The 13589-nt window shown below is 44.4% G+C and overlaps 2 protein-coding genes across 2 annotated transcripts; both read right to left on the bottom strand.

Annotated features, from left to right (window-relative positions):
- Positions 1 to 3371: 3371 nt before the first annotated feature.
- On the bottom strand, positions 3372 to 7969 carry KLHL23 (kelch like family member 23). The gene is made up of 3 exons (XM_009491661.1): positions 6757 to 7969; positions 5118 to 5270; positions 3372 to 3682 (listed from the first exon to the last, which is right to left on the bottom strand). The coding sequence occupies exons 1-3, from the start codon at positions 7967 to 7969 to the stop codon at positions 3372 to 3374; spliced, it is 1677 nt and encodes a 558-aa protein (XP_009489936.1).
- Positions 7970 to 11680: 3711 nt separating this feature from the next.
- PHOSPHO2 (phosphatase, orphan 2) lies at positions 11681 to 13211 on the bottom strand. The gene has a single exon (XM_009486379.2). The coding sequence runs from the start codon at positions 12987 to 12989 to the stop codon at positions 12264 to 12266; it is 726 nt and encodes a 241-aa protein (XP_009484654.1). The 5' UTR covers positions 12990 to 13211; the 3' UTR covers positions 11681 to 12263.
- Between the last annotated feature and the right edge of the window lie 378 nt (positions 13212 to 13589).

Genomic DNA, 13589 nt, shown 5'->3' with positions numbered 1-13589 from the left:
GGGATCACACGAGTAAAAATTTTAATAAATAGTACTGACTTAACAATTGATTTGACTTCTGTAGTAGTTAATTTTCTAGTTTACAAGTGAGACAGTACAACGGTGTCTGCCATAATACAGGGTCCGATAGCACAGTAATTTGGTGTTCGCATTCGACTGCTATTAAAAACGTGTCACACGATGGCTGAAGATCCCTGCTCAGCGCTTTCCACTGCCCGTAGGATGCCCAAGTTACCGACCAGGAGCCAGGATCCCTGTTCCTCTCACTGAATTCATGTTACTGCCTGTGCTCAAGACCTGATGGCTACACGCTTTCTTGGGATGTGCTACGGACATGAGCTGATTTAAAAGGGCACTGTAGGTTATTGTAAAAAATAGCACCAGTTACAATTTAACAGCAAGTCTGAACTGTTACACTCCATTTATTCTAATGCATTCAAAAAGCTCTAAAAAATTAGGACTTAGCTGAAGGCCTAGGCAGAAGTCTCAATGACTTCTGTTTATGCCAGATGAGCACATACTCTCCCAGCGTGTCAGAAGTAAAGGCTTTTTTTCACTCCGCAGTTACGCTGAGGCTGAGAAGCCGCGTACGGCTCGCCTGCAGGGTGCCCAGAGGGAGAAAGTGGACTCTGGCTTCCAGTGCCTGTGCTCCAGCCCCGGAACAGCGCTGTCTTTCACCAACGTTAAGCGCCTAGTGTAGAAGCAGCAGACAGGTGGATGCTGGCAGCTTTTGTTAGTCCTTGCCTTGTTCTTGCATTTTTTCACCAACTTAGGACTGTTGGTGACAGGATACGGGCCGGAATGAACCTCAGGGCCAGCCACCAGCAGCTCTTCTATGCTCCTGTTTTTTGACAAACATGAAGCTTCACAGGTACATATTTTGCACTGAAAAATTACATACACACGTTGAGTTCACTGCAGTTTCATTCAATACAAAGACCACCTTCATGCTTTTGCAATGTCCTTTAAATCTCCACCTGCCTTTTAACAATTCTCAGCTGTGGAGATTTCCAGGAGAAACAAATTCACTTTATTTCTTTTGCTCACCTGCCCGGCCCACGCATTTCAAACAGCATCAGAGCTCAATTCCCCACACCTCTTTACAGTTTAGAGTCTTTAAACAAATCACACTGGATCCTTAAATAGCTCTCAGTGGGATGGCTAATGAAGCAAAACGCTGAGCCCACGCACGCATGAGCTTCTGACATAGTAAGGTGACACACAAAGACATAAAAACAAGAACTATATATACACCACAGAACTTCACATCAAAGCTCAGAGTTCGGTGCTGCCCGCTACCAGCAGTCAAATGCAACTGAGAAATAGCAAAAATGTGAAAGAACAATAAAATGTTGAAAATGCTTGTATTCAAGAAAAATAAATTTTATAAACTCAGGACTTACCTGCTTGGAAAGCTGCTTCCATCATATCTGATAAATCCAATAAAAGCAAAATTTTATTTTTGGTGGCAGTGCTGGTGTAGGAAGTTCCCACCACACCCTACGGTAGCCCTATGCTGTCCCTCCCTCTCATGCCAATGGCTAACAGCTGTTTCTGCTGTCATTTTACAAGCTGGATTGGGGAACTGATCTGGGCTAAAAGAGCCTCTCTGCTCCCCAAGGCATTTCTTTATTTGGATCACTGCTATCAGACCGTGTGGCCCCACAGCAGCTGAAGGAGGACCGGGTGAGGGGCAGCAAAGGCAGGAAGGAGCTGGAACGCTCCTCACAGCCACCTCCTTGGCACTGGGAAGGCTTTGCCATCTTGTACCTTCCGTACAACTCACGTGCTTCCTTCCAGTCTTTCTCTCCCCCCTCTACCCTGTTCCTAATTTTCATAAAACCTGAAAAAAAAGATTTGTATTTTTAAGGCCTACACCTCCCTGTAGAACACGGCTGAACCCAGACAAGTGAGTGCAGCGTTAGAGGGGAGCTGACACATGCACAGAAAGACAACAGATTTGCACCTTGCTCCCTCAGGGAACCAGGCTAATAAAAAGCCCCACATTACAGTATCCATTTAAGTTACGAGGCGAAAACAAATCCTAAGAAGTCACTGCAATAATGATTCAGTCAAAGGCATGTGGATTACTACCTACGTGGCAGGATGCAAAACAAGGACTGGTGAGAAGGCAGGGGATGGCAGAGTCAAAACACCAGCTATTTAAATACTATCTATGGATTTGGCTTTCTGCTGGCACCGCCACGCCGCGCTGGGAGTCTGCCGCGGGAATCTCCCAGTGAAGAGGTGACAAAATTACGACCTTCTTGCCCATCTCAAGTTGCTTTCTAGACAGAATTTGAAGATCTTGTATTACGTTTTGAGAGAAATAAATAAATAAATCCAGAGGACCACTTAGCATTCAGTTTCTCCATGCATAACGTATTTTGACAAGTTTCTTCAGTTGTCACCTTTGCTCGGGGCACAGTTTAGCACTCTAAAAAGACTGAATGGTATTAAACAAAATAGAGAAGTTTGTATCTTGGGGGGATGTTAGCAACTTTCCAGTCTCTCTCATTTCCTTCTTCCATTCCACACTGATGCCATGTGGACACACATCTTAATTTAAAAAAATAGTTACCATGGTAAGGCTTTTCCCTGAAAAAAAAAAAATCACCAAGAACTGTGCATCAGCCAAAGACCCCACTGCAAAGCCATGCAGGGTTGTCTTTTATTTCTCAAGTTCTCAAGGGCCCTGCCAGTGTGAGAATGGCAAAGTGAGCACTTTTCTCCAACTGCCTCGTACTGCAGAGCACTGTTCTTCTGGAAAACTACTGCACACTTTTGGCTTGTGCTCTGGCACTACTGCATGACATTTCCTCCCTCATTCCCAGCCTGTGCTCTTCTCCGCTCTGGCATCTGAAGGTAGAATTAGAGGTATCTTATAACTGCCCATGATTTCTGGATGTGGTAACCTAGTTATTGAAGTGATATGTACCACATGCTTAGCTTGTGGCAATGAACCATTGCTATAGCTACCTTTGGAGTATCAAAGATTTCACCTTAAGCCCAGTAGTCCATAGAAATGTGGAGTATTTTGTTTTGGCTTTACTCACCTTAGCACCAGATTATAGTTCCACCCAGTGATTAATGAAAATGCATCTTTCACAGTAGTTCCTATATAGCTGCACACAGTATTATGAGAGTCATTTGAAAACTTTCATAACAAAGAATGATTGGACTGAAAAATATATGGAAATCTTGTTACCACATTTATATTTCTGAATTGTTTAAAATAAAGACAAATCATACCTAGTGTTTAATAATGTGCGCTAAGAGATTGTATTAGACATCTCATTCATGAGGTACTCGGTACTATTATGAATACTGCATCTGCTGTCTTCTGTAGCAGCAATATGAAAATTAAATGTTTACACATTATACACACAGACACAGCCATGTGACCGCATAGCGCTGGGAAGATTACCTACTGCTTCCCATTTATTCAGTTCAGGGTCGTATTTCTCAATACTCTGCAGATACGTTCCTTTCGAATAGGAATATCCTCCCGTTACATAGATGCATCTGTTCATAACCACCGCGCCACACTCCATCCTTCTCTCCATCATGTGAGCCATCTGCTTCCACTTGTTTTGCTCTGGGTCATAGCAGTCTGTGATCGTGGTCTGTCCACCCACAAAATAGATCTTGTTTTGTAATGTAATTGAACACAATCCATATTCTTCAGGAAGAAAGGAATACAGTTCAACTCAGCATGATAATATTAACTTAAACTGCAGCTACATGACAAACATTGGGCACCACTGAGGGCCACTGAGTTTCTACACTGAGCTTAGGACACCTCAGGATTCTTCTGCTACACTTAGTAAAAGCAAGCTCAAGGTGTTACAGACGATGCAGACATGAGCACCAGTACTTAGTGAGAATTGCTTTAAGAACTTACTGTTACCAAATGGAGAACATAGAGACAACCCTTTTAAAATTCATATAAATTATTTTTGCCAAATGCCTAAGGATAGATTTGGGTGCAAGTGTTGATCTGTTTGAGGGTAGGAAGGCTCTACATAGGGATCTGGACAGGCTGGACCCATGGGCCAAGGCCAACTGTATGAGGGTCAACAACGCCAAGTGCCAGGTCCTGCACTTCGGTCACAACCACCCCATGCAACACTGCAGGCTTGGGGAAGAGTGGCTGGAAAGCTGCCTGGCTGAAAAGGACCTGGGGGTGTTGGTCAACAGCCGGCTGAACATGAGCCAGCAGTGTGCCCAGGTGGCCAAGAAGGCCAACAGCATCCTGGCTTGTATCAGGAACAGTGTGGCCAGCAGGAGCATGGAAGTGATCGTCCCCCTGTACTCGGCGCTGGTGAGGCCGCACCTGGAATACTGTGTCCAGTTTTGGGCCCCTTACTACAAGAAAGACATTGGGGTGCTGGAGTGTGTCCGCAGAAGGGCAACAAAACTGGTGAAGGGTCTGGAGCACAAGTCTGATGAGGAGCAGCTGAGGGAACTGGGGTTGTTTAACCTGGAGGAGGCTGAGGGGAGACCTTATCGCTCTCTACGACTACCTGAAAGGAGGTTGTAGTGAGGGGGGTGTTGGTCTCTTCTCCCAAGTAGTTAGCGATAGGACCAGAGGAAATGGGCTCAAGTTGCACCAGTGGAGGTTTAGATTGGATACTAGGAACAATTTCTTCATCTAAAGGGTTGTCAAGCACTGGAACAGGCTGCCCAGGGAAGTGGCTGAGTCACCATCCCTGGAGGTTTTTAAAGACGCGTAGATGTGGCGCACAGGGACATGGTTTAGTGGTGGACTTGACAGTGCTGGGTTAACAGTTGGTCTTGATGGTCTTAAAGGTCTTTTCCAACCTAAATGATTCTACAATTCTATGATTTTATAGAAAGTTAGTTTACTATATTATTTAGCAGAATGCAGCCATTCCTTAGTTCAATATTTATATAGTGATTTCTATAGAACAGATGCTTGAAGAGGGTCTTCCTTCCCCTCTCAAGAGACTGGAAATGGGAGATGATCCCACTCTGGCCCTTGCTGCCCTAAAGGCATTGCATATTTAATTAAGAAACTCTTAAGTGGGCTTAAAGACTCCCAGATACAAGTAATCAAATAAAGTTCCATGCTCATTACAGAAATTATTGTTTACCTGGATGCGGACTTGTGGTGACTATACTCCACTCATTGCTACCTGAATGGTATCTCTGGATTTTATCATAGGTGCAGCTTCCCCTGTACCCATAGTGACCTCCGGTTACGTAGATGACTTCATGCAGGACACAGGCGGTGGCATTTCCAACACCTGTACACAGTGTGAAAGTCACAACACACCTTCAGACTGCACATGATAACCACAGTCACTTCCATCCATAATCCCATTACAAATGACTTGTTAATTAATATTTTAGGGTGAAATTATGCTTGCAAGTATTTAACTGAATATGAAATTAAATAAACTTGTCAAGGCACCTTATTTTATCAGCATAATTCAAGAGCAATTAAATAAAACTGCAGTAACCAATACATATTGCATATAATACAGCCACACAATATTTCACAAAATTTTTATACAGTAATTAAAGACACATTGCCACATCGGTTTTGGAATAGGGAATTACTTTCAATATTTCACTAAGTTAAATTTTTAAAAGTCGTTCATATGGCAAGGACAATGGGAGTTAAGATCATTCAGTCTCTCAAGGTACTTTTCTGATACTTTTAGTCTTTCTCATGGTATTATTAATGATGCTATTGTATAAACAAGGACACAAACAGAATGGAGACATGTTAACTCTGTCTCCAGGAGAAGAAAACAAAATAAAACAAGGGATCTGGCAAGATAAAATGGACCAAAATTAAGAAATCAGTGTGGGTTTTTTAAGCATCTAAGAAGTTTCACACAGAAAAAGGGACAAAACAACTGCACAGAATGTGTAACTGCTCAAGTATTAGTGAAGCATTTCTATTTTAAAAGGAAATAAAAAGAGAAGAGCAGCAATGTTTGTGGAAAATATATGAACAATGAAGAAAGTTGTAGGAGCATGATCAGTGTTTTTTCCTGTTACAGACACCTCCAAAAACTCTCGTGTACATAGAAAAATACTGTGTTGCATTAACATACAGTAAAAATTTAGAAGTAATTGTAAATAATTGCATTAATGTATAGAAATGTATGATAAAATTTTATAGCAAAATAATACCCTTTAGTTAGGCTGTGATCCAAATGCATACTTTTTAATAGATTATTATTTCGGCTGCTAGAAACAGGTATTAGTGCTTTTCATTATCCTCACACTAAACTAAGGATCCTGAACAGATGATACACTGAAATGTGAGGAAACTGCATGCAAGAAGTTTTAAATTAAGATGACACCTTTATAAATGACTGCACAGAAAATCTTAATAATCTGGTCTTAATTAAAATAATACAATCCCTTTATTGGAGCTTGCTCTTTGACCATCTACTGAATGGACTCTAATCCCAGGTATTTTTCTGATTTCTTTCTAATTTGAACATAAGTTTTACTCCTGAAAGAAGGCAAAATTAAACAGAAACTACCCCTTGCTTTTCGATCCTAGTGTTCTGTGGCACAGCCCAGCATAGTGTTTGGATGTTTGCAGTCGTTTGGCTAGTAAAGACCCGAACCAAAGCCCACCAACATTAACAGGAGATTCCGATGGACTTCAGTAGAACCTGGATCAAACCCTACACGTGTCCACGGCACTTAAAAGTGGCAAACGCAAAAGCATCAACATTTGAGGCAGACGCCGTACAAAAGCTTACCTACCTTTGATCATGTTTGCAATAGGAAGCCATTTCTTTTTTAAAGGATCATAGAACTCAGCTTCTTGCACCGGAGCTCCCTTTCGGTAACCACCCAAGGCGTAGATGCAGCCACTCAAGGAAACTGCGCAATGGTAATACCTTGCGTCAAGCATGGGGCAGCCTTCTGTCCATTCATCTCTCTCACTGTTATATATCCACACGGTGTCAAGGGCTTCGATGCTCTCTGTTCTATAACCTCCTGTCACGTATATGTCTGGTCCCAAGCTAGTGACCCCATAGCTCTCTCTGGTGTGATCCGGCATCTCTGTTCCCTGGACCCACGCGTTGGTTAAAGGATCCCAAACATGCACTTCTGATAAGGGATGCCAATAATATCCTCCAATCACATACATGGCTGCTGTGGGTCTTCTGGAAAGACCTTTGGGACTGAGGCTGAGGGCATTGTATATGAGTGACCTTATCTTATTGTCATTAAGTCGGCATTTTTTTTGTAGGCTTAAAGCTGACCTCAGATACCTGTTATCTAAGTCTACTTTGATGCAGCTCAGCAGTTCATAGACGTCTTCAATTCTTTCTTCTACATTGTGTGCAACCCACTTAACGACAGCTTCAATGGCTGCCTCTTCTTTCCAAACATTGAGATTCTCTCTGGAGAGAATGTAAGAGAGCTTCTCCTTGCCAATGTCCAGGAACTCTTCCTGCTTCCACACTTCTTCAAACTGCCACAACAATATCCTCCTGGACTCTTTTTCTAGCTCCGAGCAATCATGATATTCGGCAAAGGAGTGCATCCCTATGCAGTTGTCAGTGTCTAAGTGCCTCACCAGAAACTGCTCACAGGCTTTCTTTACTGACACGAACTGGAGGAGGTCTGCAGCCTGGAGTAGGCTTTGGACGTTTCTCTTTGTTATCTGGATCTGTGCTGTGTATGCATAATTCACGAGGGCTTCCAGTACGGCATGGCTGAGCCCGGGAAGTCTGATCTGGTTTTTAGATTTCTCTTTCATATCGGCTGTGAACATGGCTTTAAAGTAATTGCTGCAAGCCGCTAAGGCGGCTCTGTGGCAGTGGAAGATGACCCCCGACGCGCACTGCAGGGTGATGTCGGTGAACAGCCCGTCCAGGTAAAACGCCCGGAACGCCTCCAGGAACTCGGCGGGGTGAGCGGAGTCCTTGTACAGGTACGCGTAGTCCTCCTGCCCGGCCGCTGCCATCGCCCCCACCGCGCACAGAAGCGGGCAGCCGGGACGCGCCCAGCGGGGCCGCCGGCCGGCACCGCCGCGCCGGGCTCCCCGCCGCTTTGTCCGCGCCCCGCCGGCGGGCCGCAGAGCCGCTCCGCCAAGCCCCGCCGCCCGCCGGCTACGGGCCCGCCCCGCGCAGCCTCCCCGGCGCGGCCGCGGCGAGGGGCGCTCTCAGGCCCGCCGCGGGCCCGTGGCCATCTTTGGAAGAGCCGCTGCCCGCGGGAGGCGGCGGGGCCGCCGCCGCAGCTCCTCTTTTGGTGCCCCGGCCGCCTGCCCGCCCCCCCGCGGGCCCCTCGGCAGGGCAGCGGGCCCCGGCGCCCAGCCCGCCCCCGCCCGCCGGCTCGCCCGGGCCTGAACCGCTGCTGCCGCTGCCCCCGGGCTGCAAGGCTGAAGGCGACGATGACGCGAGGCCCGGCCGGTATCGGGGACAGAAGCAGCTGCCGCGGAGCGTCACCGGCTTGGCGGCACTCGGCCGCGCCACGGAGCACGGGGGCCTTGGACCGCCGCTAACGGCGACCCGAAGCCGCCTCCGGCAGCGGCATCCCGCTCCCCCGGGCCCGGGAAGGGCAGCAAGCTCCAGGGATTCCCCCCCCTAGAGAAGGACGAGAGCCAAGAGGGGGCTGCCAGAGCTCTCCTCAAACACCTGAGCCCGGCAGGGTGCAAAGGACAGTCACAGACTATGCTAACAGGCTCCAACTACGGCAAATTATTCAGGAAGGCGGTTTATTGGCTTTTACTGCTTCCGAAAACGTGGTTCACGATTTAGGAAGTCTTTTTCTTCTCTGCTAGCAAAACATTTTCTGCAATGGAAACCTTTAAAAGTATTTGAAGCACAGCGTCCTCTGGGTTTAGGCAGCTGTGCTCCCTCCGTCATCTGCAGCAGGGTTTGGATCCTTTGGATGCAGCAGCCAGGCTCTCCTTGCCCTGCCAGAGCTCTCCTGGATTGGAAGGCCTGGCCGCGGTTTCTCCTACCAAAAGGAGGTGGATATTTGTTACTATTAGCTAAGTGCCAGCAATACCCAAAAGCAGAGCTCCTGCTCTACACAGAGTCTTTAGGATGAGCTAAAGAAGGAGTGTGAACTGGAAAGCCTATACAGACATACCCCTCTGCTATAGCCTTCCTCATGTGCTAACTGTGCAACAGGATTCAAACTTGCCCTTGGCTTTTACATAGTAACAAGACACAAATAAGCTGATGCAAACAAAAACCAACCAACCCTTCACGCATCTTTGCCTTCAGTTTTTCAGCCGCTCCTGATGCATTGTTAGCCCAGGAAACTGGAGATTTGTGGTGTAACCCAGGAACTAGCAGTAGCCCTGCGTCTCTGACCCGGGCCTGTCCCTCAGCTACATTACTCACTCCATTTCTTTCCCTGGAGCATTCCCTTGTACGGCCCTGAGTCTGTTTATACATCCCCATGCCAACAGCTTTGTTTTGCTGTGGTTTTGAACTTTCCATTTCATCAGCTTCCCATGGACAAGCAGGAACTTCTCCCAGGTCTTGGCCATCCTACTAGCACATAATACTAAGGCCAAGTACTCTTCATAGTAGCTGGTGTACAACAGCAGATCTGTTACCACACAGAAAATTTCCCATATACACATATGCGTTCCATTATACATTTCTTTTCATAACATCTACCTAAGTCATCTCCCTCCCAGAGAGCATGTTGACTTAAACCACCAGCAAGTCTGGAGGTCAGCAGCATCAGGTACTGAACACGCGGCCCTTCAAGGAGCTTCTCCCTTTCTCTTTTGGCTGGGTTACCAGCTTAAACCAGCTTCACCCTTTTGAGATACTCATCCCCCCTCCCTTACACCCATATGTGGAAAAATTTGGTAATTGTGGTGCTTCAGAAAAGTTCTGTCTTCTCTTTTATTGAGGGGAAAAAACAAACCCCAGGACCTCATATTAATAGCTTAATGGCCTACCTACCAATTTTCAAGAAACTGAAAAATTTCTTCTGTCTCCAGCATGCATTTTGTCTAGCAAATAGCATCAGCTCTACCCTCTACTTGAAGCGACTAGATCATTAATTGCTAGTATTTCAAGTAGTCTGCTTTGCTTAATCTACTCTCAACTCCTGCTTCAGTACTTTCATCAAAACCACAAGGAACACCCCTTGCATGAACATGAATTTCTCACTCCATTTCTCACTCTCACAGCAAACTACAAGGTAGGTTCCTTCAGGCTAAAAGAACAATAGTTAATATAAGAGGAAGAAAAAACTGAATAATTATTCATATACTAGTTTTTTGTTTGTTTTTAAGTAAGCACTAACTGAAATCTGTGGACAAACTGAAAGCAAGCTGTCTCACAACTGAGTTCCGAAAAGCACAGAAGAGACCGGCTGGGACATTAAGCAGCACATCTAAAATGAAGGAGACACACAACTGGGGCGGGTGGGGGGAAGTAGCCATACAAAATTGTACTGTGCAACAGCTACTGCCATTCTTTTGTATGACCTGTAAATCAGACAACTTAAACCCGTCACAACTTGAGACCCACCAGTTCTTCAGATGCTGTCTTCGTGCCCTTGAACAAGACAATAGGGTAAGATCTCTAATCCAAACATCTCGGGCACCTATCAAATACCCATCATTAAAGCAATGCTCCTGAGAACTCAAGTATGCTATTCCAGACATCTTAGACAACAGACTGTTCAAAGCAACCTTCTACAATTCATTCAAGTAGGTAAAGGGCTAAAAGCAGGACCATTAACAAGGAAGTAATCAAAGGAAATCTTAATTTACATACACTACCAGCCTGAAAACAGGCAAGACCACTCCTAAAAATCTTCAACTGAGAAAAAGAAGGTAGTGACAATATCACATGTCAGTAAGAGAATGAGAACAATGCTGCACAGAAAACAGAGGAAGACAGCTACAGCAATTGCAGGCTGCTGAGCTACATCTTGGACATCTGCAACCGAAGTGCTGCAGAAGTTGGACTAATGTCTGTTATTAGGGCACTTAAGCTAAAATAGACATCAGTTCAATAGCGGGCTACATCATCATTTTGGACCTTTTGTGGGACTATAAGAAGGAAAATGTTTGGCATGAAAATACACTATTTAACTTTAATGAGACTTATTTTTAATCTCTCTATACACATAGCCCAGCTCCTGGGGCTCATCTCACTGTGAGTGGTAAAGACTGCACGTTCACAAACAATTCCTTAAGCTGTCTAAAGACAGAACAATTCTGTTAAAAAGTTAAAATGGACATAGATGTTCCCTTCCAGCCTGTAAGAGAAGATGATACTATAGATATGGACAAGACTGAATAGGTAAAATCAATGTAAACATGTATACATATGCACCATTCTGTGGGCCTGTGCATTGCAGCAGAAACCCAGCCAGAAAAAAGCACCTGGCTGACTCAGAGCTGTCAGCACAGAAGATCAAACCAGCGTTAGCTCTATACAGAGTGGCAGTAGCATTCTGTCAGGGCAGTGGTCAGGAGAATGGGAGAGTGACCTTTCTTTAAACAGAATAGCAACATCCTTACTGCTCTCCAGGAGGGAAGGGGTCTGACCAACAAAATAAATGAAGGTGTTACCCAAAGGCTGGCACCTACACTTGTGTTCTGTCTCTCCAGGCCCTTACAAGAACAGGTGCCCGATGACACACAGGCCAGCAGAATACATCACACAAATTGGGTGTGTTGCTTTTGTCAGTGACAGTAACTTTTATTGTCTTTACAATACAAGATAATACAAACTATTAAAAAGCAATTTTGTTTGGTAAAATATTTAGTATATTGAAAATATAAATGCATCTTCAGATCAAACAAGATTACAAGCATACCAAATAATTTACAAAATTAAACATTTATCCTGATCAAAGAAGTGTAAGAGCCGACAGTTCCAGAACCATGCTCCTGGCACCTACTGTTTTGTAAGTAATGAATTTCATTCTTTTGCACGCTAATCCTACTCCTTCCCTCAAGCATGTGGAACAGAAAAGGTCAGTTATGTAGTCGGTAAAGGCTTGGTGGGGGAGGGGGAAGAGGAAGAATAACGGCAATTCCTCTTGCAACCCCACTTCTCCACTTATGTTGGAATGTGTACTATGTTAGAAAGCCATTTTAACTTCACTTTCCCACTACTGCCAAGATTGAACATAAACAGTTTTATATTGTGTTTACAAAACGTAAGTCCAGATGACAGCCCAGTTTGATGATTTTGTGCTTTCATACACGCACAGGTTTTTTTCTCCCAGGAAGACAAAAATAAAACTGTATTAGTTTCCTTTTATCATTTGAATTATTCCTTTATAAGCACTTTCAGATAAGACATAATTTCAGTAGCAGATGACCAAACAAGAACAGAACACTTTACAGGACTGAGATCTTGGGCCAGCTGAGAAATCTTTCTCTCCAAAGTATACCCCTGCCTGGGCATAGCAACATCATCCTTCTTCAAAAACATTACTGGACATAAGTCATTCCCACCATCACCTATATATACAATTTGTGTATAACTTACTCCTCGCTCCAACTGTTTGTCTAGAAATTCTTTTAAAACTTTCCTTTTGCAAAGGTTTTTAGGGCACTTTGCACAATGGTGAGCATGGAAGTTCTGTACAGTAAGATAGCCAGTACTGCTGAATGCTGCAGGGTTTGTGAACACTTCATCAAACACCTTATGGAAGTCAGCAGCTTTCAAAATCCAGTCAATAAATACTGTATTAGAATCTGAAACAATTATGCAGTCAAACAACTCTTTGTTCTCGCCAATAAAACCAAGAAGATCTACCATTCCCGCAGTGAAAGGAATTGTTGTCATAGTTCTTTTCATCTCATCTTCTTTGACGCCATTGTCTCCCAAGTAGACAAAGACTCTGCCCATATATTCTGTCCAGTGTCCTGGTCGGTAGGAGTTTCTTAATCCATTAGGAAGTTTATTCTCAGGAGCACATTTCACAATCCAGGTATCACTATTTTCATCTATGATTGTATGGTCAAAATCAAAAACCAACAGAAATTTCATAGCTGTCAGAAAATAGCTTCCAAAACAAACAAAAAAAGAGAATTATTTATACAAACTGCACTCCTACCCTCATCTTGTGCTCAGAAGAGAAAAATAGTGCAAGAAAATGAAGCATTAGGATAAATATCTAAGCAAAGTAAACTATTTATGGCCACTACAGCTATGGGAAGTTGGGCTGAAGCTAAAAAAGCAGTCCGTAAAGGTCAAAGTTCAAGTTCAAACCTCTGTATGTATCTAAACTCACACTGTGTAGTTACTAATACTTGCTAACACAGAGTCAGCTTTCCAGTACTTATGCACCATCAGTTTCACCAACGGTTCTCAATTTCTCCATCATCGCTTGCCAGCGCAACCAAACCGGTATTCTCCTGGCAAAACACCTTAAGAGGTATTTCGAAAGGAAACCACTACTGAACAGACGGAGCCAGTCTTTTTAACAAGGACACACCAAATCAAAGCAGCCAACGAAAATACATACTGCCATTTGTGGAGCTGGGGGGAAAAAAGACCAAAAAAAAAAAAAAAAATCGGTCTGCTTGCTGTAGTCCTGCAACTTCAGTACCTGCAGCCCACCTCCGGGCTACGGAAATCCCTGGGAGC

The sequence above is a fragment of the Pelecanus crispus genome, chromosome 5 (assembly GCF_030463565.1).
Source record: "Pelecanus crispus isolate bPelCri1 chromosome 5, bPelCri1.pri, whole genome shotgun sequence".
NCBI classification, from domain to species: Eukaryota; Metazoa; Chordata; class Aves; order Pelecaniformes; family Pelecanidae; genus Pelecanus; species Pelecanus crispus.
This window is presented reverse-complemented; position numbering and strand designations above follow the sequence as displayed.

Excerpts from the sequence above, each read along its gene's own strand:
- PHOSPHO2 (XM_009486379.2), bottom strand. The coding sequence starts at position 12,989 with ATGAAATTTCTGTTGGTTTTTGATTTTGACCATACAATCATAGATGAA.
- KLHL23 (XM_009491661.1), bottom strand. The coding sequence starts at position 7,969 with ATGGCAGCGGCCGGGCAGGAGGACTACGCGTACCTGTACAAGGACTCC. Across the intron at positions 5,271-6,756 it reads TATTGCAAACATGATCAAAG|GTGTTGGAAATGCCACCGCC; the intron begins GTAGGTAAGCTT and ends CACTGTGTACAG. Across the intron at positions 3,683-5,117 it reads CACCACAAGTCCGCATCCAG|AATATGGATTGTGTTCAATT; the intron begins GTAAACAATAAT and ends TTCTTCCTGAAG.